Source organism: Thamnophis elegans, chromosome 6, assembly GCF_009769535.1.
Source record: "Thamnophis elegans isolate rThaEle1 chromosome 6, rThaEle1.pri, whole genome shotgun sequence".
Lineage (NCBI taxonomy): Eukaryota > Metazoa > Chordata > Lepidosauria > Squamata > Colubridae > Thamnophis > Thamnophis elegans.
In genome coordinates this window covers 17,432,613-17,460,426 of record NC_045546.1, presented here as the reverse complement: position 1 = coordinate 17,460,426, position 27,814 = coordinate 17,432,613, and the positions used below count along the sequence as shown (strand labels likewise).

At 39.6% G+C, this 27,814-nt stretch overlaps 1 protein-coding gene across 1 annotated transcript in view; it reads left to right on the top strand.

Moving 5' to 3' along the window:
- GUCY1A2 (guanylate cyclase 1 soluble subunit alpha 2) overlaps positions 1–27,814 on the top strand; it is a 241,801-nt gene that overhangs the window by 133,757 nt on the left and 80,230 nt on the right. The window contains exon 6 of the mRNA XM_032220051.1: positions 20,204–20,347. Within this exon, the coding sequence (XP_032075942.1) occupies positions 20,204–20,347 (144 nt within the window). The remainder of the gene's footprint in view (positions 1–20,203; positions 20,348–27,814) is intronic.

Here is a 27,814-nt window from a genome sequence, read left to right as displayed (position 1 = left end):
AGGGCTCTGTGTCAGAGACAGAGAGGGGGCCAGAGCTATATGCCAGTTATCAGCTGCCTTCAGAGTCAGACATCAGTGAGGCAGACAAACAGCTGGAGCCTGTTCCCAGTATGCACAGGCGCAGAGTTGCCAGATGAAAGGAACAGCTAAGGAATAAGGGTCGACTTGGGCATAAGGCTCCAGGTGGATGATGAATGGCCCTTCCAGAGGAAATAAAAGAGGAGCGAAAGGGGAGTGGAGTTTGCAGGAGACAATAAGTTCGCTTAATTAGTTCATGACTCTCTGAGACCCGTTGCCAAGGTTTGCAGATATCGGCCTGGCAGCTCTCCAAGCCAGAGAAGGTCTGTGACTGTAAATCCTCCCTTGAAAGACTTTGCTGGATGTGAATGAGCAGAATTCACAGTAAATTAATAAAAGGGTTTTTTTGTCAGGACAAGGAGTTTGCTTCATGCTCTTGGGAAGCCTAGGTCAGAACAACTCCTTATATAAAAGAAATGGGGAATGGCTGTTAAAGTTGTACTGACAAGAGGTTGTATTGAGAATAATTCATTTTAAGCCTTAATGAATTTAATAGCTACCTTATTTGATTAAATATAACAGTCCCTTTTTTAAGCAAAATATTGCATGACTGAATGATTCATCCATTGACTGTTGCAGCCCTACTGCATAGAAATAATAAAGCAGAAGCCTGCAGCGTTTTTATGTTTGATACTAATACTTGTTATGACTTGATGGCATTTGTTCTTAGCCCTTGTAGGGGAATATTCCATAGAGGAATAGTTGCTTTTCTATAAAATATTCTTGATGCTCAGGAACTTTTGATTTCTGTCACAGAATACTCACCCAGATGGCAATCTTAGGTTGTCTGTACTTGGAAAATTGTCTGCCTTGTGTAAATCAGTTGATTCAACAATTCAAACTCAGTAGCTCACATCTGTAAAATTGAATTAGATCCACCTTCCCCAAGCTGCTACTGTATTGGTAGGTCTGATTGCAGCTTCTGTCACTTCCTAACTAGCATGGCCGATGGCTGTCTAGCTATAACAAGAATCATGTTTGACGACTCCCAGAAGGAATAGCTGAATTAGATTCTAACTTTCCTAATTCACTAGAGATAGCCAAAGCCATTTGACACAGAATGTAATAATGAACTGATGCACATTTGCAAGTGAACATCCATATGACAGTGAGCTGTTGCTGATCCTGGCTCTCTAATAAGTGCTGCAGTATAATACAATATTCTGACATTGTAAGTGTGCAACATATTTGACAATGCCAGGGAAAATATGCCTGTCTAGTTATATGTACTACATTTTACAATGGGGTATGACCTCTTTCTCTTTCCAAGTAATTTTGTGGGGGATTTTAATGCCTCTGAAGATTAGCTCAAAGGTTAGCAGCTGCTTGAAACTGGCTAGGGTTAAGCTTGTAGCAATAGCAATATCACTTAAGCTTATTTACCACTTCACAGTGCTTTGCAGCCCTCTCTAAGCAGTTTACAGAGTCAGCCTATTGCCCCCAACCATCTGGGTCCTCATTTTACTGAACTCAGAAGGATGGAAGGCTGAGTCAACCACTTGAGCCAGCACTCAGCAGAAATAGCCTGCAGTACTACATTCTAACCACTGCGCCCCCATGGCTCTTGTATTGATGAATATAATCATGATACTCAAATAAAGCTAATCTCTCTTCTGTCCTGCCTTTCCTTCATATTTTTTTCCTACCAGGAAGTTCCATCTAGTGGTGGGGTTCAAATTTTTTTTTACTACCGGTTCTGTGGGCAAAGCTTGGTGGGCATGGTGTGGCTTGGTGGGCGTGGCTTGGTGGGCACGGCGGGGGAAGGATACTGCAAAATCCCCATTCTTTCCCCACTCCTGGGGGAAGATTAATGCAAAATCCCCATTCCCTCTCCACCTCACTAACCTGCTTTCCAGCTCCTTTCTCTAGTTCAGGGCAACAAAAGAAGATCAGCTGGGAGGCAGAGAGGGCGGGGCCAGCCTATTTGCCGGTTCTTCAAACTATTCAAAATTTCCACTACTGGTTCTCCAGAAGCTGTCAGAACTGGCTGAATACCATCTCTGGTTCCATCCCTTCTTTTTCTCTTTCATTCTTCTTGTAGCAAATCCATCTTGGTTTTTTCCCCTTTTCGTGAAAAAAGCAAAGCACAGTTTATGGTTTAACATTATACATAAAATCAGCTATTATGAATACAGTTTGAAAAAATCACAGTTTAGGCCAGTACATGAAACTAACCCATATGTGTCAACAGAGTTCAGGAGACAGTCTGGCAAAACAGAATTTTTGGCTGCTAAACAGAATCAATATTCTGAAATACTATCACGCAGAAACTGAAACAATGTTTAAAATGGCATTAAAATGATCTGACCAAAGGGTGAACATAATTTAAAGGATTAATTCTATCAGAAAATACTTCAAGTATGTTGTAGTTCTCACAAGGGAACAAAAAGATGCATTAAAAAAATAATGTTAGCAGTTTATCTCTTACTTTTCCAAACCTGTCACAATTTCTTAAATGAACGTAAACTAAAAGCTTACATTTCTCATTATAGCCATTCATTCTCAATTATATTTAATATTTGTAGGCACAGTCATTTCTAATTTAATTCATTGCCAGATTTACTTCTACTTCCAACAATATGCAAAGTCAGGAAAGCATATAAATATTCATATGCAATTACTCTAATAGAAATCTGCATACATCTTCCTCCTGCATGTTTAATGGGAAATTGATCAGGATTTGGCAGATTTATATATTGTATTTGCTCAAAATGAAGATAATCCTAAATTTAAGATAATCAGCTCTGAACAACATACAATCAACCAATCAACCATAACATGATAAAACAGAAAAATTCTCAGGTACCCAACTTCCCAAATCTGTCAACCAGATTTGCCAAATGCAACTGCTATCAGCCTTGCAGCTTTTATGTTCCCACTAATATGCACGTCAAGTGAATGTATGTGTCAAACACAAAGCTACATATACATATGTATTTACACATGTCTCTATAAACCACATCCCCCCCGCCGCCCCATAAATACAAGGCCAGGTGGGAAAAAAAGATGTATTACTTCAAATAACTTTAAGTTACTCTTAATAGTAAAGGTTCCCCTTGCAAATATGTGTTAGTCGTTCCTGACTCCAGTGGGCAGTGCTCATTTCCATTTCAAAGCCAAAGAGCCAGTGCTGTCCGAAGATGTCTCCATGGTCATGTGGCCAGCATGACTAAGTGCCGAAGGCGCACAGAACGCTGTTACCTTCCCACCAAAGTGGTCCCTATTTTTCTACTGCCATTTTTACATGCTTTCGAACTGGCAGGTTGGCAGAAGCTGAGACAAGTAACAGGAACTCAGTCTATTATGCGGTACTAGGGATTCAAACTGCCAACCTTTCTGATTGACAAGCTTAGCATCTTAGCCACTGAGCCACCGCATCCCTCTAAGTTACTCTTACCCACCTGTTAAATAAGATACCCCATTCAAAATTTACAATCTCCATTAACAGTCATTCTCTGTGGCAAACATATAAATCACTCTCATTGAAAACACAAGTTTGCACACCCATGTGTATGCCCCTTCCTCCTTAAAAGAGAAATGGGAAAAAAATAGGGCCAAAACTGAGAATGACATATATCAGTGTTTTTCAACCACTGTGCCGCGGCACACTAGTGTGCCGTGGCATAGTGTAAGGTGTGCCGTGGGAAAAACACCTGCCTATCAGCATTCCCTCTAAGCTGCGCGCGTGAGCGGCCGCGCAGGTAACAAAGAAACACCGCGCACAAGTTTCAAAGTGCAGCGCAGTGTTTTTGAAAGTCTTTAAATGTGACTGGAAATATCCCCCTTCCCTCCTTTCTGAACTCTGATTTCTGATTGGTGAAATCAAGGAAAACTCTGCCCGAAGACCGATGACGCTGCAGAAGGGAGAATTCCCATTGGTCCCCCACATGTCCACTCCATTCCCTACCCAACTGCGCATGCGACACACACACAAAGGGAAGGGAGGGTTAGGGCACTTCTCCCAACAGCCCAGGGCCGGCTCCTCTTCCTTCCTCGGCGGTTGGGAGAGTGCTGTGCCCCTTTCAGTCTCCCTGGGGGCCGCCAGGGTTGCTGCGGCTGGAGACGAGCGCTGCTGGGGAGAAGTCAGCGGGAGGGGGAGGAGAAGGGAAACTTCTGTTCGGGACGCCTTTTCCCTCCTCTCCCCCGGATCTCCCCCCGGCAGCGCTCGCCCCGCGGGGGCTGCCTGGCACCGATCAGCTGAGAGGCTGGCAAAGAAGCGGCTCTGGGAGGAAGAAGGCAGGGATGCTGGCTGCCATTCACTTCCCTTCCTGTTCGCCGCCGCCTGCAGCCCACAGCACCCTCTCTAGCTGGTGTGGGGGTGGCTTCAGGCTGTTCCTGCCCTTCCCCTTTTGGCTGCCGCTGCTTTTCTGCGGTGCCCAAGCTGACCCAGCCCTGACTCGCTGCCATAAACTCAGGGAGACCCTCTGCAGTCCCTCTCGTCTGGCCGGGATGCCAGCGAGAGTGTGTTGGGCTGAAGGAAGGAGGGATACTCTCTCTCTCTCTCCCTCCCCTCCCTCTCTCTCTCTCTCTCTCTCTCTCTAGAAACATATATCATGTTTGCAATAATTTACCTTCTTTTCTAAATAGGCACAGTTCCCTTACCGGAACCATCGCTCACTCAAACCCACATACACACACGCACACATACACACTCATGCACAAAACCATTTTTCTCCATTCCAATTCAGATCCTATAAATCAATTGCTCTGTGAAACATCTATGAAAAAAATTCAGAAAAAAATTAGAGGGAACATTGCTGCCTATAGTCAATATAGGCACAGAGTTAAATTTTTTTAACATTTTCTAATGGTGGTGTGCCTCGTGATTTTTTTCATGAAAAAAGTGTGCCTTTGCACAAAAAAGTTTGAAAAACACTGACATATATGATTCTTCCAGGCTGAGTTCTTGCATTCACACCTATAGCAATAGCAATAGCACTTAATTGCATCGTATTTTTCGCTCCATAAGACACACTCCCCCCCCAAAAAAAGTGGGTGGAAAGGGTGCCAGTCCTTTGGTGAATAGCAGCTGGGCCGCCGCAGCGGGGTTCTTTTACAGTGCTGAACCCCGCCTCTTCTGTCTTTGTCATTGCCCACCTCTTCTGTCTCTTTTCCACAGTGCAGGAGTCTGTTAAAATATTCATGACTGGGAGAGACATGGGAACAAGGTCAGCCAATGAATAGGCATAGCAACTAAGTCAGCTAATGGGAGCTTAAACAGATCTGAGTCTGTGCAGAGAATTGAAACAGAAAGTTAAGAAGAAAGCAGTATGCTACTCTGAAAAGTAAACAAGCAGTCTGTCTGGGCTTGTCTGCTGAAATGAAACTAGCTGCTTGTGACTGCCTCTTCTGCCTTGTGTTTACTTGGAAGAACCACCTGTTGGTATTGTACATTTATTCATCTATTCTTATGTATATATAAAGAAGTTAATGAATCCTGCTGCATCAGTTATCTATATGTGCTTCTGGATTTGAATTTATGCAACAAATGCTGATAGAGTTAATAGGCAGAGCTGGCACATGAGAGGACACCTATCTGGGGTCCTCTCAGGCTCCACCTGATTTTTTTTCTCCTCTGAACCTAGGTGCGTCTTATGGTCCAGTGTGTCTTATGGAGCAAAAAATATGGTATATATGGCTTTACAGTGCTTTACAGCCCTCTCTAAGCAGTTTACAGAGTCAGCCTACTGCCCCCAACAATCTGGGTCCTCATTTTGCCAACCTCGGAAGGATGAAAGGCTGAGTCACCCTTGAGCCTGGTGAGATTTGAACAGCTAAATTGCAGGCAGCTGGCAGGCAGCAGAAGTAGCCTGCAGTACTGCAATCCAACCACTGGGCCATAGATAATATCATGCCAGAGTATGGACTCCACTGTCTGCATCTGCTATATACTCTGGAAACTATTTGTCTCAAACATAATACCTAAGCTTAGTTGCCTCTTACTCCTCTAGAATATACCCCTCTCCTTGGGGATCCACCTTCTTACTACAGATTGTCACAGAAACATTCCCCAGCTAATTTCCACATTTTCAACAACTTATTGGGAGATGCTGGTGGCTGCACCGTGGTGGCACAGAATGCAGAATTACAGGCTAATTCTGTTAACTGCTGACTGCCAGCAGTTCGGCAGTTCAAGTCTCATGGCTCAAGGTTGACTCAGGTCAGTAAAATGAGGACCCAGATTGTTGGAGGCAATAGGCTGACTCTGTAAACTGCTTAGAGATGGCTGTAAAGCACCGTGAAGCAGTATATAAATCTAAGCATTATTGCTATGCTTAATAGAAATTTTAGAAGCATCACAAGAAGCTTTGATGAAGTTAATTGCTACACTTCATTGAGATGAATGTTACCAATTCTGCAGTGTGAAGCATTTTGTCTACTTCTTCACCCAAGTCTGGTAACTTATGTTATTACTGTTTGACTTGATCGCTTTGACTTTTGTCCTATCTTTGTTCTGTGGTATTGATTTAGCTATAGATCACCCACACAGCGTTTTAAATAAAGGAGATGTTTCTTCACCTTTGTCCTCATATGAAAAGAAAAGTGTTTTCAGTTCAGAAAGGTTGTTTTTCTCTCCTCCTTTTGATTGGGTCCTTGGTTGCCTTTTTAAAATGCATATAAGAAGATTACTTAGAGCAAATCTAGATAGGTTTCATAGCAAAACCTCTGTGGCATATGAAATAGGACTCTTTACAATTAGTTGTCTATTTATTCATATACCTAGTTCATTTATTTTTTATTGTGAAGTTGTAGGCTTTGCCTTTTGATAACTGGCTTGGGCAAACCTATAAAACAAATCCTCATTTATTTATTCTCATTTATTACAGTCATAGTGCTAGCACTACAAAAACTATTATATATATAAAAAAGATCAATAGCAAATATACTGATCTTCCCCTCCATACACTGACTGGGCTAACACATCAGTGATTATTAAGATTAGAACAACAGGCCAAGTGAGAGCAAATGTTGCTTCAGTTTGAGTTCTCTATCCCAAATGTACAAGCTATTTATATTTCTGTATTCCTGAGTTGAGTTTTTTCAACTGGAAAATTAGAAAACTTATTTTTAGTTGGAGCTACACGTTATAATAGTGAGAGATGGAAGCGGCATATTGATGTCTTAAATGATCAAGGAAACACACACTCTTCCACTATCAGTAAGCTAGTAAATGCTTTAAAAAATCATAAGAGTAACTGATAGGAAAAAATATTTCAAGAGTCTTTATAAAGAGCAGACTCCGTTAAGAAGTAGAAGAGTAAGAGAAAAAGAAAGAGAGAGAGAGAAAGAAAAAGAAAGAGGAAGGAAGGAAGGAAAGAGGAAAGGAAAAATAAATACTGATTTCAAAATCTGTATCACTTACTTCTCAAAATCTTTCTAAACATATCTATCTTTCATATACATACATACATACATACATACATACATACATACATACATACATACATACATACATACATACATACTCCTTTTGTTCTGTAAGGACAAGCTGAACAAGGAAAATATCAAATTGAACAGAAAATGTTCTGCCCATCCTACCATTCCTTCACTATTTGAAGCACCCTTAAAATTTCTTTTAAGGAAGAAGTTGAAAAACTATTCATACTTTTCCAGTGTTTAATTTGGCCTTTTATAAACAGCATTATACATATTCATACTTTGGCTTTGGTATTATTTGATTAAAGCATTATAATGGAGTTGAAGCCTATTAAGTACATTTGTCAGTGAAAATAAATTATGACAAGACTAATGAGGCAAACATCTGTCTAACATTAAAGGCATTTTAATGCTATGCCTACAGAGGATAAAATTAGATTAACTGGATTTAAAGTTACCAGAAGTAAGAAAAAAAAGGTAAGGAACCAATACAATACTATTGCTAATGTCTACTGCCTGCCAAACCAAGAAAAGATTTGAAAGCAAATTGTAGATCTTTGGGAGAGTTATAGTAGCAGTGATGAAAGCTTTAATCATGCCAACATCTGTTGGGAGACAAATTCTTCCAGGAATTCCTGACCAGCCTTGGTAGTAACCTTTTCTTTTGGGAAATGGACTTAAAGTAGGCATGCTTTACTAGTAGAGCAAAAATAGGTGAAGAAGGAGAAGTACCAGGAACTTTGGAGAAAAGTGACAATACAATGCAGGAATTCTTTATTTGAAGCAAAACTAAAGTTGAATGTATTCAAATGTACTGACTTAAAGAAAATGGGTTTTAATTAACTCAGAACAAAATTAAGTAGGATGCCAACGAGTAAAGGTGTTCAGCACACGGGATACATGATACTAAAACACAATTGCAAACAATTCCAGCAGGGAAGTAAACACATCAGGAGAAGTCAATGTTGCATCACAAAAAGCTTAGGGAGACTAAACAAAACAAGACAAAAACCATCTGCTCACTGGAAAGAAGGATAGCAAGAGCAAGATAACATGGAATTACAGAAAAATGCTACAAAGAATAAAGGTCTGAAGTTGGTAAATGGTTTCTTCAAATCCAATAAATCAACAGATACGTTCAAAATACCAAGTGCTCAGTTAGGATTGCAGCATTCCAACAATCGACAAGAAATGATAAAACTGTTCAGCTCTTACTTTGAATTCAGCTTCTCCAATAAGGAGCGGAATGGGACTGTTGTCCTCGTATCCTTCGCCGCCCCTTTTTCACCCCCAGGGTTCCGCCCCCAGCCATTCACCTCTATCATTTCTCCTTCACTGAAAGGACCCTAGCTGTTCGTGCTGGCCAATGGGACCCAGCCGCTTCAGTCCCAGACCCTTTGTCAGGACCCAATAATGAGGTATACTAAGCAAATGTGAAGAAAAGGATGGAGATGTAGGATGGAAGTTTCAGATTGATGGCAACATGGATAAGATTTTAAATCACATGGGTTCATTTTCCTTGTCCCAAAGGTGCTTATTCAGGAGGCAACTGGACTTTCTTGTTTTTATCTTTTGAAGACGTTTAGCTCCTCATCCAAGAAGTTTCTTCAGCTCTGGCAGGATAGTGGGGATAGAAGGATTTATATTCCTTGCTGGTCATTTGCATCCTTTTAGAGGGTCCTTGAAGCACTTGGAGGTTTTTTCTGTGTCCTCAGGTTCACCCCAGTGGTTCTCCTGGTTTCTGTAGTGTGTATCCCCCCCCCCTTCCCGGAAATCCATTCCTACTCCCACTTCATTCAAAGGGAGTCATTTATCCCAAATGACCAGCTGTCTGCAAAGAATATAAATCTTTCCATTCCCCACTGTCCTGTCAGAGCTGAAGAAGCTTCTTGGATGAGAAGTGAAACATCTTCAAAAGAAAAAAAAAACCAAAAAAGTCCAGTTTCCCCCAGTTGACCTTTGGAACAACCAAGATCTTGATGACAGAGAATCTCTACAGATGTTCATTTTACTTGATTTCTACTTTTACCAGCCTTAATTTCCTTCTGTTCATTTCTGATTTGTTAAAAGAAATAAGTAACTACATGCATATCAACAGGAAATTCAGTTTGTTGGGGAAGTGTGAATTGCATGAATCTGCATTAATTTACCTTCCAAACAGTTCATTTAGGGTTGTTGACTGAGCCACCTCAGATCCACACCTTCTCAGTGATGTTTTTGGAGTTCTTTCCAGATGCTTGAATTCTTGTACACTTTTCACTGTTCACATTTTTTGTTTCCTTGGTATAATTTTAATGTCTACTACATTGGTAGGGAAAATGTCCTCTTTGCTGCTTGGCTAAGTATTTTTTATTAGGGCAACCTGGTCTACTCTAATATGGGACAGAGCATACCACTTTCATCTTTTGGGATTCCAACCCAGGCTACTTACATATTAGATAGATGTATTAACCTTTAAGCCTGAGTTCAAATCCCAGAAAGGTATGGCTAGCTGATGAGAGCTAAATAGCTTGAAATAGATCTATACTAGTCTCCTTTTATTTCTTTGTCGGTAAATAAAAAATTAACACCAAAATAGTTTGTCGCGAAAACCACTACCTGTGAAGGCTCCTGGATTGGGATTGAAACACAAAAGCAGAAGTAATATGCTCTGTCCCATATTTGAGTAGACCAGGTTGCCCTGATAAAAAAATATCTCCCCTGGTATAGCCTACAAAGGGAGGAGAGCCTGTGAGGTGGAGGTTAATACCTCTACCTAATACTGTATGTATGTAGCCTGGGTTTGAATCCCAGAAGGGTATGGCTAGCTGATGAGACCTAAATAGCTTGAAATAGATCTATACTAAAGGTAAAGGTTCCCCTCGCACACAGGTGCTAGTCGTTCCTGACTCTAGGGGGCGGTGCTCATCACCGTACCAAAGCCAAAGAGCCAGGGCTATCCGAAGATGTCTCCATGATCATGTGGCCTACATGATTTAACACTGAAGGTGCACAGAAAACTGTTATCTTCCCACCAAAGGTGACCCCTACTTTTCTACTTGCATTTTTACATGCTTTTGAACTGCTAGGTTAACAGAAGCTGGGGCAAGTAATGGGAGCTCACTCCATTATACGGTGCTAGGGATTCGAACGGCTGAACTGCCCAACTTCTGATCAACAAGCTCAGCATCTTAGCCTCTGAGCCACCACATCCCAAACAGATCTATGTATATTAGTCTCCCTTTATTTCTTTGTTGGTAAATATAAATTTAACACAAGCTGCCTGGCTGCATTTCACTCAAAGGTATAGAACAGGGTTTCTACTATGGCTAGCTGGAGAATTCTGGGATTTGAAGTCCTTGTATCTTAAATGTGCCACGGTTGAAAAACAGTGGTGCGGAGTAATCAGTGCGTCCATATAGGTGGTTTTGTTTTCCAGATGTATTTCAGCTCTCTCTGAAAACAGAGATGGAGAGACTAGAAATAATTAATCTCTGTCTGATCAACTGCCATATCTCCACTGTGGTGAACAAAAGTAGTTGAATAGCCTAGACTAAAAAAAAATTTTCTCAAGGAATAACTGATGGCTGCAGCAAAATAAGGCAAACATATCTCCTGCCTGTTTTAAATCAATTAATCAGTGAAACAACTTGCCTCCAGAAATTGTGAATACTCCAACACTGGAAATTTTAAAGAAGATTTTGGATAAGCATTTGTCTGAAGTGATGTAGGGTTTCCTGCCTAAGCAGGGGGTTGGACTAGAAGACCTCCAAGGTCTCTTCCAACTCTGTTGTTCTATTCTATTTTAAATCAATTCACCATTCTCACAGCCCCTTCCACCTGGAAATAAAAAAAAAACACATGAAAGGAATGTAGCACAGCAAAAGGAATGGAGGTGGATAATTTTATCGGCAGTCTCCTGCAAAGACTAAAGAACATTCTGTGATCTTATTCTTTGACTGTTAGGAAGAGAGAGATAGTGGCATCAAAAATGGTAACTTCCATAAAGCCTCCAGGGACCAATATCAAGATACAGATCACAACATATAGATTCTTTTTTCTGCAAAGATATGTTCTACTTTGTTCATGTTTCCCTCTACAAATAATTTTCTATATTACCACCTGTTAAATGTTGCTGTCATTTCAGTGTTATAAATTATCTCCCCCTTCAGTGTCTTTAACTTCTGCAATATGAATGGTTTAGATATTTGTTTTGCTCCACTTGAAAGATAAATTACAGGCCATCACAGTTACGGACAATGCAGAAAACAAAGAATAAATTAAAAAAGAAAAGAAACTGATTGAGGGAAAAGAGGTCTAGTTCAAGAAGGTAAACTGAAACTCTTCAGTGGGCATTGAAAGATGAACATGCAGTTTCCACATGGAGAGACAGCAGATCCTTGTAGTCTTCAACTTATGACCACAATTTGGACCATATTTTCCATCAAGTGAGTCACACCCAATTTTACCATCTTTTTTGCCATGGTTTTTCGGCAAACCACTGTAGTTGTTAAGTGAATCAAGCAAATCCAGTTTCCTTCACTGATGATGCTTGTTAGAAGCCAACTGCTAAGGTTGCAAATAACAATCACATAATCATAGATACTGTAACCATCATAAATACATACCAGTTACCAAGGACCTGAATTTTGATCATGTGACCATGGGGATGCTTCAATGGTTGTAAATATGAATACCAGCTGTAAGTCACTTTTTTCAGTGCTGTTGTAACCTTGAACTGTAGCTAAACAAATAGTTGTAAGTCAAAGCTATTTGTATGTTGTAGATCTTTAATACCTCTGCACCATATAATATGACCATGCTATTCAAATATTTCCCCAAAACATGGGGAAAAAACTGCATGCATTCAGAGATGACAGATAACTAGTTAGCTAGCTAGAAGATGGATGGATGGATGGATAGATGGATGGATGGATAAGCCAATATCACAAGGAGTCCAAAATTTGATTGCAAAATTAAGTGAATGTTAATATATATGTTCATTACAATGCATATGGGTGGATAAGTACAACAGAAGTGGGTTGCTTCCGGTTCGGCCGAACCGGTTGGTGTTAATCTGGCTTGGGTCACAGAACCGGCAGCAACCCCAGTTGGCCATGCCCCCAAATGGGTTTCCCAGGCTCCATTGCCATTGGTGGCATCTTGTTTTTTAGCTTTTAATGGTCTTCACACATGCACACAACCATTAACAGCAAACTGTGCATGCACAAGCAAAACAAACGCGAGCAAACAGGTACCAGTTCATGTAGGAACCCACCCTTGTAGTGCAAGCCAAAGTATTACTTTTATCAGTGGTAGTCAACCTGGTCCCTACTGCCCACTAGTGGGCGTTCCAGGTTTCATGGTGGGCGGTAGGGGTTTTGTCCAATACTGAAGCACTTTCCTTTTTTAAATTTAATTGACTTTTTTAAAAAAATCATAGCATTATTTAAAAATTTTCATTAGGTTTTCATAAAATCACCATTACTGTGGAACTGATGGGCGGTTAGAAAATTTTACTACTAACAGAGATACAAAAGTGGGCGGTAGGTATAAAAAGGTTGACTACCCCTGACTTATATCAACGTTTCTCAATCTTGACTACTTTAAGATTGTAGTCTTCATAGACATTGTCCACACATCTTAAAGTTGCTGTGGTTGAGAAACATTGATCTATACTATTGATTAGCTGGAAAGCAACATATATACGTGTTAACCCACTGAAGCAACTCTAATGTTTATAGACCTCTTAGTTTATGAACTAGTTTTAGAATACTGTCCAGTCATGCAGAGCCCTTTACCAATAGGCAGATACTATGTTTTTTAGGAAATTGTTTTTTTTAACAGTCAGGGAAGGCAGCTTAGCTACTTTATCTACACCAGCGATTATATTTTCAGCAATGTGGCTTGGATTGTCTCCCTTTGCTACTGAGTGCTGTAAACCTGCAGTGGCCTCCTGGGTCTGACCTTATGCTCCTGCTCCTTTCAAGGATGAATTCTTCAGGGAAACCATGACAGGTAGACAGAAAATAGTCCCTCAGAGTGTACTGCTTCCCTTTTACTGAAGATTAATAAATAGAAGCCAAAGATGTTAGCAAAAAAACCCCATAACAATATAAGATCAAAGAAAACTGAAGAATAAGACAGCTTATAAGGTTGAGAAGAAGGTAAAATATTTAGGTATAATTATGATAAACATGAATAATTTGTTATTTCAAAATAACTTTATTATGACATGAAATGTCATAATAAAGTAAAACAAGATACATTAAAATGGGACGTTAGTGGTTAAAATGATTTTTTTTAACCTAGAATGTTATTTTTGTTTCAGACAATACCTATTTTGACAACTGAGATACCGTTTAAACACTGCCAAGGATATATCTAAATTTATATGCCAGGGCAAAAAATATGTGCTGCTACAAGGTGTAAAAGAAAGAGGAGGATTGGGTCTACCACATCTGAAATTATGTTTTGCATTCTGTTGTTCTGCTTGGATGAGAGTGGGAGATTGTTAACAAATAGAAGACTATTTGAATTAGAAGGACAGGATCTGAGATTTGGGTGGCATGAATATTTACTCTCAGATAATGTAGATTTTAAATATGAGTGGTGTGGTGGCCTAGTAGTGAAGACCCTCGACTCTCTCTCAGAAAGTTTTGAGTTCAATTCTAGGGAGTCGCAGATGTTTCTATCCTAGGGTGCAAAGAAAAAAATATCTGCTGCAAACTCCACATAGGCATCAGGAAGGGGATCTGGCCAAATAAATGCCCAGCTCCATCCATTCGCCTTGACTCTGCCCCAAATTAAGGGATTACAGCAGGGGTGAAATCCAGCAGGTTCTGACAGGTTCTGGAGAACTGGTAGCGGAAATTTTGAGTAGTTCAGAGAACCGGCAAATGTCACCTTTGGCTGGCCCCAGAGTGGGATGGGAATGGATATTTTGCAGTATCCTTCCCCTGGAATGGAGTGGGAATAGAGATTTTGCAGTATCCTTTCCCTGCCATGCCCACCAAGCCATGCCCACCAAGCCATACCAACAGAACCGGTAGTAAAAAAATTTGAATTTCACCACTGGATTACAGGGTTGTAAAAAGGGAGTAATGTAGATGTTAAAAATCATTATGTCAGGCGGGCCATTCAGAGTATGGAATAAATATAAATTTTGATTCTGCCTGAAAATACCCTTGTGGCTCAGTGCAAAAAGCATTTTAAAGACAAGACAGAATAAATAAACATAAATAGCTAACTTATTTTAATTTGCTCAAGGGGATTGTAAAATAAAAATCGAAAGAAAATTTGACAATAGAAGAATGTCCTTGTGGTTTTGTTATGCAAGATTACCAGAATGATTTAAAGTAGATAAAATACTTTATGGACAACGTAAGAGGGAGTTTGTAATAGCATTATATACTAATGATACGATATTGCTAAAATGTGTAAGCCCTTGTTGAAACTTGAGCCACAAGAAGAACAAGTGGAAGAATCTATATACTAAAACGCTGTGTCCTGCAATCTTTAATTGAGCAAAACAGTGAGTCATAGGGCAAAATGTTTTGAACCAATGTAGCTCAGTTGGATTAATTTACATAATGCATCTAAAATCCAGAAGCTATGACTCCTGTGGAATTGAAATATGGGAAAAATTATAAAACATGTTATAACATAAAAATATATACTAAAACATACTTTTCCACTGAACCTTGGTAACAGGTCTAGAGGATTAACTGTAGCTATTTTTTTCCAAAATCACATGCCACATATCAGCAACTGTGCTCTGGAATGGAGAGTTTCCTCATATATTCCCGCTCATTAGATCTGATGTGTAACCGCATTCCATCCATTCCAGGTGTTTTTGTCTTGACCATGTATGGAGGGAGGGAGGGAGGGAGAGAGAGAGAAAGAGAGAGAGACAGAGAGAGAGAGACAGAGACAGAGAGACAGAGAGAGAGAGGCAGGCAGGCAGGCAGGCAAGGCAGGCAAGGCAGGCAGGCAGGCAGGCAGGCAGGCAGGCAGGCAGGCAAAGTGTCCCTTGGACTACTCATACTCTACCAAGCACATATGGAGTTTATTCAAATACTGTGCAGCCAATTCTCTTCCAGCACTGTGAACAGCTCCCAAGTACTAAGTAGAGAAGTACTGTATTTCCATTACTGTAGCTTTTTTACTCCTGCAACTGGATGAGGAAAAAAACAACAGAAAAGCAAAATCATTTAATTACATATGTCTTCTTGAATAACTGTTATTTTAGGTGGTAGTGCAGAGAAAAAGGTTTAGGTTAGACAAATAACACACCGCTACCAGATCTTTAGTACATAGCTGATTGTCTTGTCTGGGGATGCCCAATTCTGGATGACCTCTAGATTTCTCAGTGTCTTGATGCTGCCATTCTTTTATCTTGATTTGTGCAATCCAGATAAGGTAATGTTACTTTTGTTATCCTCTTTGATTTGAAGGTGGTGCAAGAAAAAAGGATATACTATACACAGTTCTAAAATAAAATGAGGTAGGATACACTGTAATGGGCAGAGGAATAATTTTGAGAAATAGTAAGAGCTGCTACCAAGATGACATTGAGATGTTTGAGAAAAGAAATTTGAGTTTAAGTTAGAACTTTAATCCAAGTAAGCATCTCAGACAAATCCTTCCTTAATTGTCATGAAGATAAAGGAAGAGAGGAAGGGACACATTCTGACTTGCAAGATTCTGTTACTGTTAAAAAAAAAGTAATATTAGCAATCATGATTTTGGTTTCTGTCAGGCCCTAAGAGTCAAGAACAACCTGATATTTAAGAGTATTTTCCTTTATTGTTCTTCAGCTACAGACAGAATCTTGCCTGATTAAAACAACTACATGCACAACCACAGATATATTCTGGGAGCAGCTAGGGAGGAACTGTTTTAATCTTATTCATCTGGACCACACTTTCCTTCCTCCTGGGAATCAAGACTACATTCCACTACCATTTTTCTAGTCTGGTCTACCTTGAATGACTGATGCACACATGTACATCATGGTTCTGCTTGTCTGCAGACATTTACTGGCATTCATCTTAATCACCAACTTCCCCTCTATTACCAGTCTTGAAGATAAAGAATATAGCCTAGGAATATTTATTATCAGATAGTAATATTTAAGATATAAGCCATCCATAGCAATTGCAATGGCAGTGTGGAAGTTATAGTCAATACCAAAATGAGTTTTGGTAATTAAAAAGATGTTTTCCAAAACAGTTAATTTTTAAATAGAGCCCATATGTGTATACTAAGATATAAAGTCCATTGAACATGATGGCAGTTTCTTATACAGTGTGTATGTCAGGGTTCCAAATAGAGTCCAAGGCAAAATATTGCTCAAAGTTCCAATTTATTAAGAGAGCCATGTTGGCACATCTGGGAAAACCCGAATCTGAAAGCTTCTCGGTTTTCCCCAACCAGTTGAAAGTTCAAGATCTTGCCCTCATGCCTACAAGTCCATCACATGGTCCAATCTTCCACTGCCATGCTGGCAGTTCCACCCATCCAGTTCCGGTTAGGTGCAGCGGTGCAGAGACAAAAGATGGCCTTGGCTTTCTAGAAAGAATTTTGTTGTGGCTACATAGCATGTGACTCCTTACAATCCCCCCTCCCATTTTCCCACAATAGAAAATGCATAGCAGAATAATAGAAAGTATGGCAGGCCAAAGACCCAAAAGAAAAGATGGCTGCAGGCATGAGTACACATATACATATGTGTGTGTGTGTGTATAGATGATTAGATAGATAGATAGATAGATAGATAGATAGATAGATAGATAGATAGATAGATAGAACATATATTGTCACAACAGATTAATTATATCTTAATTAACTTGATTAGGAATTAATTCAGTTTCCAGATGGATTTTTTCTTGCAGCTTGCATCTAGCTAACCTGAGCTAGTATTAAGACTTTTATCCTCTATTTCTGATTAAAACCATGGGACTTCTAACAATATTTTAAGGCTGTATTTCCGTGAACAAAGAGAGAGATGAAAGTTTGCTTGCAAAATATTTGCTCTGTTTCTCTGTGATTTAAAGGCGCAATTCAAAGCAGGAATGCTAATAAAAGAAGAAAGAAAATTACCTAGTCTGGACTTGCATTATTTGCTTCCTTACTCTTGTGCCTTTCCTCTGATCTACAAGCCTTCGGGTGGACTTATGACTGTGTATACCAGTTAAAATACTATTGTTGCAAATTGTTAGCCTGCACTGTCAGGCATTGAATACTAAAGAAGAATCCAAATCAAAGTCAGCTTGGTATCCTTTGCCTCCCTTTAAGAATCTCTCCTTAGGACAAGTAAGATAATTGACTCCATCAGAGTCTGCTTCACGTCTCTATAAAACAGAGATTCAGATCTTCTTTTAAAAAACCTCCACAAAAGTCCACATTCTGGATAGAGTGGACCTCTGGTTTGAAAGAGGGCCCCCTATGTTAAAATTGAATAACCCTCTTTCAACAGACGGGGAGGGGGTACAATACCACCTATCCCATGTCTACAACACATTCAGCAGTCCTAAGAATGTTTCACACCCATTTCCATGCTCACTCTGATTCAGGTGATCCTGAAGCAGTGGTGGGATTCAAATTTTTTTACTACTGGTTCTGTGTGTATGGCTTGGTGGGCGTGGCATGGCTTGGTGGGCGTGGCATGGCTTGGTGGGCATGGCAGGGGAAGGATACTGTAAAATCTCCATTCCCTCCCCACTCCAGGAGAAGGTTACTGCAAAATCCCCATTTCTTCCTGGTTAGCTGGGACTGGGAAGGCAGAGATTAGATGGAGGCAAAGCCAATCAGGGGTGGTATTTACTGGTTCTCCGAACTACTTAAAATTTCCGCTACCAGTTCTCCAGAACTGGTGAGAACCTGCTGAATACCACCTCTGCCCTGAAGGTACAGATAAACCCCAGTGAGTGACCTCAATAATTTTCAGAAAGAGAGCTAATAACCAGATGACTGCTAGGAATATAAATCCTTCCATTCCCCACCATTTAGTCCAAACTGAAGAAGCTTCTTGGATGAGAAGCAAAATCTCTTCATGGAAAAACAAAGGAAGTCTAGGTGTCTGTTTGGGGACAAACATTACCTGGATGACTAATAGCAGTAGACTTATATACCGCTTCATAGGACTAAAACTTGTCACAGACAAATCCCCACAAAACTACCCTGTATATTAAACAAAAAGTGCTGTCAACCTTCTGCACTTTAGTCATCTCTAAACTCCAGATGGAAGATGTTTTAGTTACGTTTGGGAAAATGATGTCCTCCTGACCCTGTACTGTGATACAGGTCCTTGCTTAACAACAGTAATTGCGACCAACAACTCCAACATTAAGCCTTGTCATAAAGTCCAATTGCGAACTTTATAATTGTGTCATTTGATGACTGAAGTTGCAGCAGTGCAAGTTGTTCATAAGCAAACCCTGCGGAGTTGTTAAATGTGATATCATATGATTGTGATCACTATTTGTGACCTGCTGGTCAACTTTGCTTGTTGGAAGCTGGCAGGGAAAGTTACAAAGCACAATCATGTGACTGCAGGATGTTGTGACTGTCATAATTGTGAGCCAGTTGCCAAGCACTTGAATTGCAATCACAGAGACTACAAGTACCTGTCATAAGTCTCCTTATTCAGTGCCATCATAACTTTGAATGGCCGCTGAATTTAATTATTAGGAGATTAGGTGATTAATTTGAGTGAATTTGAATTGTTAAGAGAGGACTATCTGCATTGTGGAATTATAGGGATTCTGTATTTTGTTAGTTGCTTTAATCCGATTTGGGAAGGTGGCACTAGTATGCCTCTAAGAGTTGAATCTGATGGAAGCAATCTATAACCCTTGTAACATAATGAAAAGAACAAATAAATACCTTGAGAACGGGCCCCAATCTAAACAAAAATGTGAACCATGGTTGCAGAACATGTAGACATGTCTATGGAGATTCTCAGTCATCGAGTTCATTGTTGTCTTTTTTCCTGTTGAGAGAGGGCTAAGACAACAAAGTCCATATTTTAGACAGAGAAGATCGCTGGTTTGAAAGAGGGGTTAAAGAAGCTATCTATGTCAAAATGGAATAGCCTTCTCTCAACAGAGGAGGAGGGATACAACATCATCTATCTCCAGTCTACAACACAAGTCCTTTCAACAGTTCCAAGAAGGCTCCATACCCATTTGCACCACTCAGGTGACCCTGATGACCCAGTTAAACCTCCAGGTGACCTTAACAACCTTCTAAAAGCCTGCAAATGACCATATGTCTGCAAGGAGTATAAATCCTTCCATTCCCCACCATCCAGTCAGAGTTGAAGAACCTTCTTGGATGAAAAGCGAAACTTCTTCAAAGAAAAACCAGAAAGTCCAGTTGCCTCTTGAAAAAAGCACCTTTGGAAAAAGCACATAGGCACTTTTTTTTCTTTTACTGGTATTACATATCCAGTCATCTGTGTAACGATAATCCAAACAATCTACTTTCTTTTGGTTTAAGCTCTTATCACTCACTTTGTTGTACAAGTTGTTTGAGTGCAATCGTTTCTTGTTCACTATGGAAAATAAGTGCATCGAGGTGTCAAGTTTTGATGGTGTCTGTTTACAAACGTGGAGGGTAATTATACTCTCTGGTCTTAATAGCTTCTCTTATTGATGCTCTGCTGACATGTTTTTAAACAGTATTTGGTGTTTGTAAATACTTAATGGTACCGATTCCCCACTCATTATCATATGTTTGCATTTGATTTGCCTGATTGCCACAGGTGGAGACAATAGGGGATGCATACTGCGTGGCGGCTGGGCTCCACAGGCAGAACCTGAATCATGCAAAGGCAATTGCCCTCATGGCCCTGAAGATGATGGAGCTGTCAGAGGAGGTGCTCACACCAGATGGAAGACCAATTAAGGTACCTTCTTTTCTATATATTTACAGCAGTTTGACAAACGAAAAGAGCAGCCTATGCTTGCTAACATAATGAATAATGTATCTAAAGTTAACAGTCTTGGGAGAAAAGGTGAGTGGTACGATGATCATGATGGTCCAAGATAATATCCCACTTAATTACTTACTCGGGCATTGGTAAGGCATTGGCAAAGGGTTGAGAAGAGCCATGGTGGCACAATGGTTAGAATATAGTACTTGCAGGCTACTTCGGCTGACTGCCGGCTGTCAGCAATTCAGCAGTTCAATTCTCACTTGCTCAAAGTTGACTCAGCCTTCCATCCTTCTGAGGTCAGTAAAATGAGGACCCAGATTGTTGGGGACAATATGCTGACTCTGTAAACCACTTAGAGAGGGCTGCAAAGCTCTGTGAAGTGGTATATTAGTCTAAGTGCTAGTGCTAGAAACCAGTTATGCTTTCCTTGTGGACTTCTGATTGTCTGCTGTGGAAATAGTTGGAGTCCATCATACTGTTTTAACTTCCTAGACCCATCATCCATAGGCAACATGTAGCTTCTCAGTTATCTTTTGGTTTGGTAATTGGAGTATTCTGAGATTCAGATCTTCAGAAGCAAATTATCAGATAAACAAAACCCTGATTTCCTCATTGTGTCTATATTTATGGAGAAGTTACAGCCCAAGGCTAGAAACCAGGAGACTATGAGTTCTAATCTCACCTTAGGTATGAAAGATATCTGGGTGACTACACTCTCTCAGCCCAACTCACAGGATTGATGTTGTGGAGAAAATAGGAAAAGGAAGCAGTATTAGGTATGTTCATTGCCTTGAGTTATCTATAAAAATAAGGATGGGATAAAATAAAATTAAAAAGAGGAGATCAAGCCTCCAGTAAACTTAATGCGCTTAGTTTACTTCAAGTTCATTGCACTGGAAGAGAAATGGCCAAACTTCTGGAAAGCTTTAGGATTGAAATCTTTGATTGAAGATTTGTTGTTTCACATGCAATCTTAGATGAGAAATGAGTACTTCAAATTTATGTTGGCAACGTGCACAGCATGAAGGGTCATTTTGGCATACCTGGTGGATTTGTAAAAAAAACAAGAAATTTTAAAGATCAGCATTTAACTGAAATCATTTTTTTTTCTGGCTGGGATTAATGGGATTAATTAGACAATAGACATGGAAGTGTTTTTTTATATAAACATGATTACTCAAGTGACATTATATGTGCAAACTAAAAAAACTCTGAAAGACAATGAAGAATAGTTGGTGAAGTTGACAGTACTAGCAGAAATGACAAGATGAACATGTTCGATTAGAGAAAGATCAACAGCTACATTTAGTAATGATTGAAAACTCCTTGTAGTTATTTTTTTTACTGAAAAAGAGAAAAATTGACCTGTGATTTATGAGTTTGAATATTAGAAAGGGTAACTTATGGAAAGGTTGAAATTATGATGTAACCATACAGAGGCAGGGCAAAGCAAAAATTTATACCTGTTGTCACAAAGATCAGAAGCTGGTTCTTTATAATCTTACTTCTTATTTTTCTTTCTTTTTCTTTTCTATTTTTTCCTGCTTTATTATTTCCATTGTTTACTATTCTTCCTTTTATTTATTTCTGTTTCCCCGAAAATAAGACCTCCCAGATAATAAGCCTAATTGGGCTTTTAAGCACATGCACTAAAATAAGCTCTCCCCTGAAAATAAGCCCTCCTTGAAAATATTGCAACACAGCAGCAGCCATGAGGTGACCATGCTTGCTGCCTCCTGCACCTCAAAAATAATAAGACCTCCCCAAAAATAAGGCCAACCCCATAATAACAACTCATTGCTCCTATACTTTATTTCCTTGTTTCTCTTGATGGAATAAGCATGTCCTTATTTATTAGTTCTTATTAATTAGTTCAACTTTGCATGGATAACAGTGCACTTAATTTGAAAAAAAGACTTTATTTTAAATTTACTCTTTCTGTAAGCAGTCTTAAATGTAGACAAATAAAAAAATAAACCATTAAAATTGTAAAGTGAAAGGATTTTCCCAGAAGGATATCAAGAATGGGCATGAGAGCTAAGGCAATTATTAGTCCAACCTAAAATTCGACCTAAAATTCGGGATTATAACAAGAACTAATCCTATGTAAATGGTGCTAAATTTCATGTATCTCTTAATAAATTGCGTATAATAATATGCCATTTATCAGCAGGTATTCCATAAGATATACTAAACTCCAGATAATTAAAGTTTAAATTAATTAATGAACTTGCATTACACATAGTGCAAATAAATCTCAGCTTTTCCTTTAAAAAAAAACCCACTTATACTTCATTCAGTAATGGAGACTTAATAGCTTCATGTTGACATTGATATAACTTTCTTCATCAGCAAAAAAAATGAGACAATAAATAAAATGGGTAATATGGACAGGAACAAGGCCAGAAAAATATGGAGAACAGTGCCCCTTTAGGGGTTTGTTTATTTTATTCATTTCAATGTGGCTGCATAATCCATATGCTGAGTTACAAAGAATGATAACGCTCTAAAGTAAATTTAAATATATTTTATTATCTCATTCCTTTAATTTATTTGGCATAGGAATGCAATGGGATATGAGAATAACCTCTGGAGACAGGAGGAAGAACCACAATCACAGCAATGGTCAGATAAGAGAATTACTGAGGTCAAAGCAGGAATGGGGTAGAGAAAGTGTCTCAAAATTCTCTGGAATGTAAAGGGCAGGAGCAGAGGGGCACACTTGGACTTGCAAGATTCTGTTTTAGTTTAACCTTACATTAAAAATTGTATTCGTTTTCATGATTCTGGTTTCCTGATCTGGACTACCTTAAAGGGCTGACAATTGTTTTGTATAATCATGAAAGGCAAAAGGGAAGCAGTTGCAGCATCCCATACTCATGTGTCTGATTTGCAACAACATGTTTCCATTTTTTGGAAAAATGCCCCATAGTGAACAATGGGTTCACTTAATGACTGCCACAAAAAATGAAAAACAGGTCTGGTTTTGCAATGACTTGCTTTATGACCATCATGACTTAGGACTGCAATGAGCAAGCTCCATTAAAGTCATAAATCGAGGACCAGCTGTGATTGAAAATTTGTTAACGGCATAATTTTCCCCCCCATTAGATTGTGATGTTCAATTTCAAATGTGTTGGCACTTTTGTCTTGCAGGAAATGCCTTTAAAAAAAACAAACAAAAAAAACAGTGTTTCTAAACACAGAAAGATTTATATATCAAACATATAATTTCCTTCCCACATAAACAGTCTTTCCAGTATTCTTCAAGCATAAGAAAAAGCTGCTGTTTAGTGCTCATTCAAATGCATCTCCTAGAAAGATTTGTAATAAAGATAAAAACTGAACATGCAGATGTTTACGTCTTTTCCCCAAGCTTTTGATATTTTGGTTTTTAACAACAGTGCCAGTAACAAAGATATAGAATCCCAATATATACACATACTTTCACAGTCTGTGATTATTGATGCCAAAAACATCCTCATCCATATTTAGTTAACAGTTTGCTCATGATGACTTTCCATATCAGTGAAACTATGCACTCAGATTTATATCGCCATTAACTGCACACGCAGGCAAGGTTACTTTTACACATGGATGATTTCCTTTGCTAGTTGTCTTTAGGGGCCTAATTTTTCATAACGGTGTAAGGGGAAATTGGTTGCCTCTGACATCTAGTAATGAACCTCTGCGTTATACTGTAAAAATAGTTTGATTGTTATGGTCCCACTGTTGGCTGATTTTTGTCGTGGAATTGCCTGAAACATTAAAATGTCTTTTAGTTGTTCTTTTCTTTAACACTAGTATAAATTATGGTGCTAGTGTTACTATTAGTTCAGGAGGGTTGGTGGTGTTATTTGAGAAGCTTTCAATAGCTGGCCCTTATTTAATTTATTTATTTTTAAAATCCACTTTATGTATTATGTTATGCCAGTCTCATTTAATGTTAAGTTCTGATGTTACATTTCCTTCAGCATTGCTCAACAATGCATCATAGATGCTATTTGAGCTACGGAAATCTTTAAAAATTCCCACTAAAAAGGTTAAGCTAAAATTAAATGGGTGATATTACAAATGATTACACTTTGGCTGGTTTCATTGCCCTGTAGCAAAATATGGAGTATTCAAAGGCAGAGGAATTCCCTAAATACTGGCCTTTGTTTATTATATTCTCCAGAATTAAAGGCATTTTGGGCTGCTACTATCTCACTTGCTTCCCCCTCCCCTTGAATTGTGAGCCGCCCTGAGTCCCCTTGGGGAAAAGGGCGGCATACAAATATTAATAAATACAAATACAAATACAAAAGATGACCCCGAGCATTAATATTGGCAAATGGCCTTTATCCATACCACTTGAAGGCCCATGAGAAATTTTCCCTTCCTTTCCACTTACAGTGATGGTGTAACAAAAGGTATTTACATCTTCCATCCACTTTGGGTTTGTGGGAACTGTATTTCAGATAGTGTTGAGGCTTGGGTGAAAATCAGAGGTGGTATTCAGCATGTTCTGACCAGTTCTGGAGAACTGGTAGTGGAAATTTTGAGTACTTTGGAGAACTGGTAAATACCACCTCTGACTGGCCCTACCCCCATCTATTCTCTGCCTCCCGAATCCCAGCTGATCTGGAGGAAATGGGGATTTTGCAATAAACTTCCCCTAGAGTGAGGTGGGAATGGAGATTTTACAGTATCCTTCCCCTGCCACACCACACCCACCAAGCCATGCCCACAGAACCGGTAGTAATTTTTTTTGAATCCCACTACTGGTGAGAACCCATCTGGAGAGTAGAAACTGTCATTATCTATCTGCTCTATCTACTGGGGGCCACAGTGGCTCAGCCGTTAAAGACACTGAGTTTAACAGCTAGAATGCTGACACCACGGGTTAGAGACCCAAATACCACATGACAGGGTGAGCTCCCGTTACTTGTTCCAACTCCTGGAATCTTAGCAGTTCGAAAGCATGCAAATGCATGTACATAAATAGGTACCACTTCAGTATAGTGCTACACCTTATGTTGAGTCACAAGAAATGCTATTCCTTGTGACTCGCCATATAGTCATGCTAGCCACATGACCAGGGAAGTGTCTTTGGACAACATGGCTCCCTCAGTTAAGAAACCCCGATCCCCTAGACTGAGACACAACTGATATGGGGAAACCTTTAACTTTTATTGTAGTTATCAGTATGGTGGACATTTTATAAGAGAACTTCAGCACATAGAAATACAGCAACAGAATCAGAGTATGTAGGGTTTTTGTTTTAAATTGCAGAAATATTTAAAGAGGAAAAGAGAATGAGGGATCTTGGAATTAGTTTAGGAAAGGCTACTCGATATTTCCTAAGGAAAGCTTGAAACAAGACTTTCCCACTTCTATCTGGCCATCTTTATGATATTGATTTTCTGGGAAAAGTAGTTCCCTGCGCAGCTTGTGAAAGCTTCCTCTTTTCAGTTGCCCAGAGAGGGGTTTGGATATGAAGCTACAAGGTAACTTCAGTTTATGCTAAATCCAAGCCTACGGGTGAAAATATAACTCCATTATTTAAAATAAAGGATTGTGGTGAAAAGGAGCAGCCAATTGGGTGTAGTGGTTAAGAAACTGGGAGAGGGTGAGTTCTAGTCAAGCCTTTGGCACAAAACCACCTGTGTGACTTTGAGCCAGTCAATTTCCCTCAGTTCTAGGAAGCAGGCAATACCAAAAACCATTTCTGAAATCTGTAGAGATTCTCGGTCATCTCAGTCAAGGTTGTCCCTAAGGTGCTTTTTCAGGAGGCAATTCGACTTTCTTGTTTTTTCTTTAAAGACATTTCATTTCTTATCCAAGAAACTTCTTCAGCTCTGACATAGTGGGGAATGGAAGGATTTATATTCCTTGCAGACAACTGATCATTTGCATTCTTTAGAAGGTCGTTGAAACACTTGGAGGTTTATCTCTGTCCTCAGGGTCACCCGAGTAGTACTCCTGCTTCCTGTGGTCTGCCATTTTTCCTCTAGAAATCCATTCCTACTCCCACACAACTCAAAGGGCATTCATCCCAAATTGTATAGCTTGGGACAACCATGACCTGGTTGACAGAGAATCTCTACAGACTTCTAGCAATACATTTGAGATGAACACCCTTTGAATAGTGTGGAAAGGATTTCCAGACTTGTCCAAGTAGTTGCCTGAAGTCAACAGTTGACTCAATTTCATAGACTCACACACATACACAAAAAAATACAAAGGAAAACAATTTTTGCATTAAGGTTCCTGACTATTCCAGTGGTCAGTATGTATCATCAATAAAAACAGAGGTGACCTTTCAGGATTATCATAAATCACACCAATTTCCTGGAAAATTGTCTCAGTCTTTAACTAGGACCGTCCAATCATTTATGTGGCACTCCCTGCTTTCATCAGTAATGACTCTTTGAAATTAAATTTAAACCTTTTTATTGGATATTTGAGGATCAGACCTAGACTTTTGAATTTTTGACAGTACATAGGATGGCCTTCAAACTATGAGTGTTCCAACATAGTAAGGGAAAAGTAATTGAAAATGTGTTTGTTTGTTTATCAAACATGTACAAGATAACAAGTATAGGTATGAACATAAAGATGAACAAAGGAAATGAGTACAAATAAATGGGGATAGTAGGACAAGGACGGTAGGCACGCTGATGTGCTTATGCACACCCTCTTTATGGACCTCTTAAGAATGGAGTGAGGTCAGTGGTGGGTTTCAAATTTTTTTAGAACCTCTTCTGTAGGTGTGGCCTGCTTTGCGGGAGTGGCTTGCTGGCCATGTGACCGTGTGGGAGTGGCTTGCCAGCCATGTGACTGAGTGGGAGTGGCTAACTTTTAAAATGTGGTGAAACACTCTTAACGCTCTTGCTTAGCAGCCAAAATGTTGTGTCAGAAACTCTGGCATTTGAAGCACGCAAGTCTTAAAGCTGTCAAGTTACAAGACCCTTGCACCCCTAACCCTTTAGAAAAAAACCCCAGGGGGTGTTCAAACTCGACAGCTTTAAGACTTGTGGACTTTAACTCCCAGAATTCCTCCTGTCGCTCTTCATCTTGATGATGTGCGGACGGGCAGGGGGAGGGAGCTGGAACCGGTTCTAAATGGCACTGTAGATTTGTGGAATCTCTTCTATAGAAGAGGTTAGAACTGTCAGGAACCCACCCCTGGGTGAGGTCCACAGTAGAAAGTTTAAGGTTGAAGCTATGGGTGTTTGGGGCTGTAACAATGGAGTCAGGTGGAACATTCCAGGCGTTGATCATTCTGTTGCTGAAGTCGTATTTTCTCCAATCGAGTTTGGAGTGGTTTACCTTCAGTTTGTATCGATTGTTTGCCCATGTGTTGTTGAGGTTGAAGCTGAAGAAGCCATTGACAGGCAATGGGTACTATGCTTAGATCGGACTGCAGGCGGCTCAGTTCCAGATTGTTGAAGC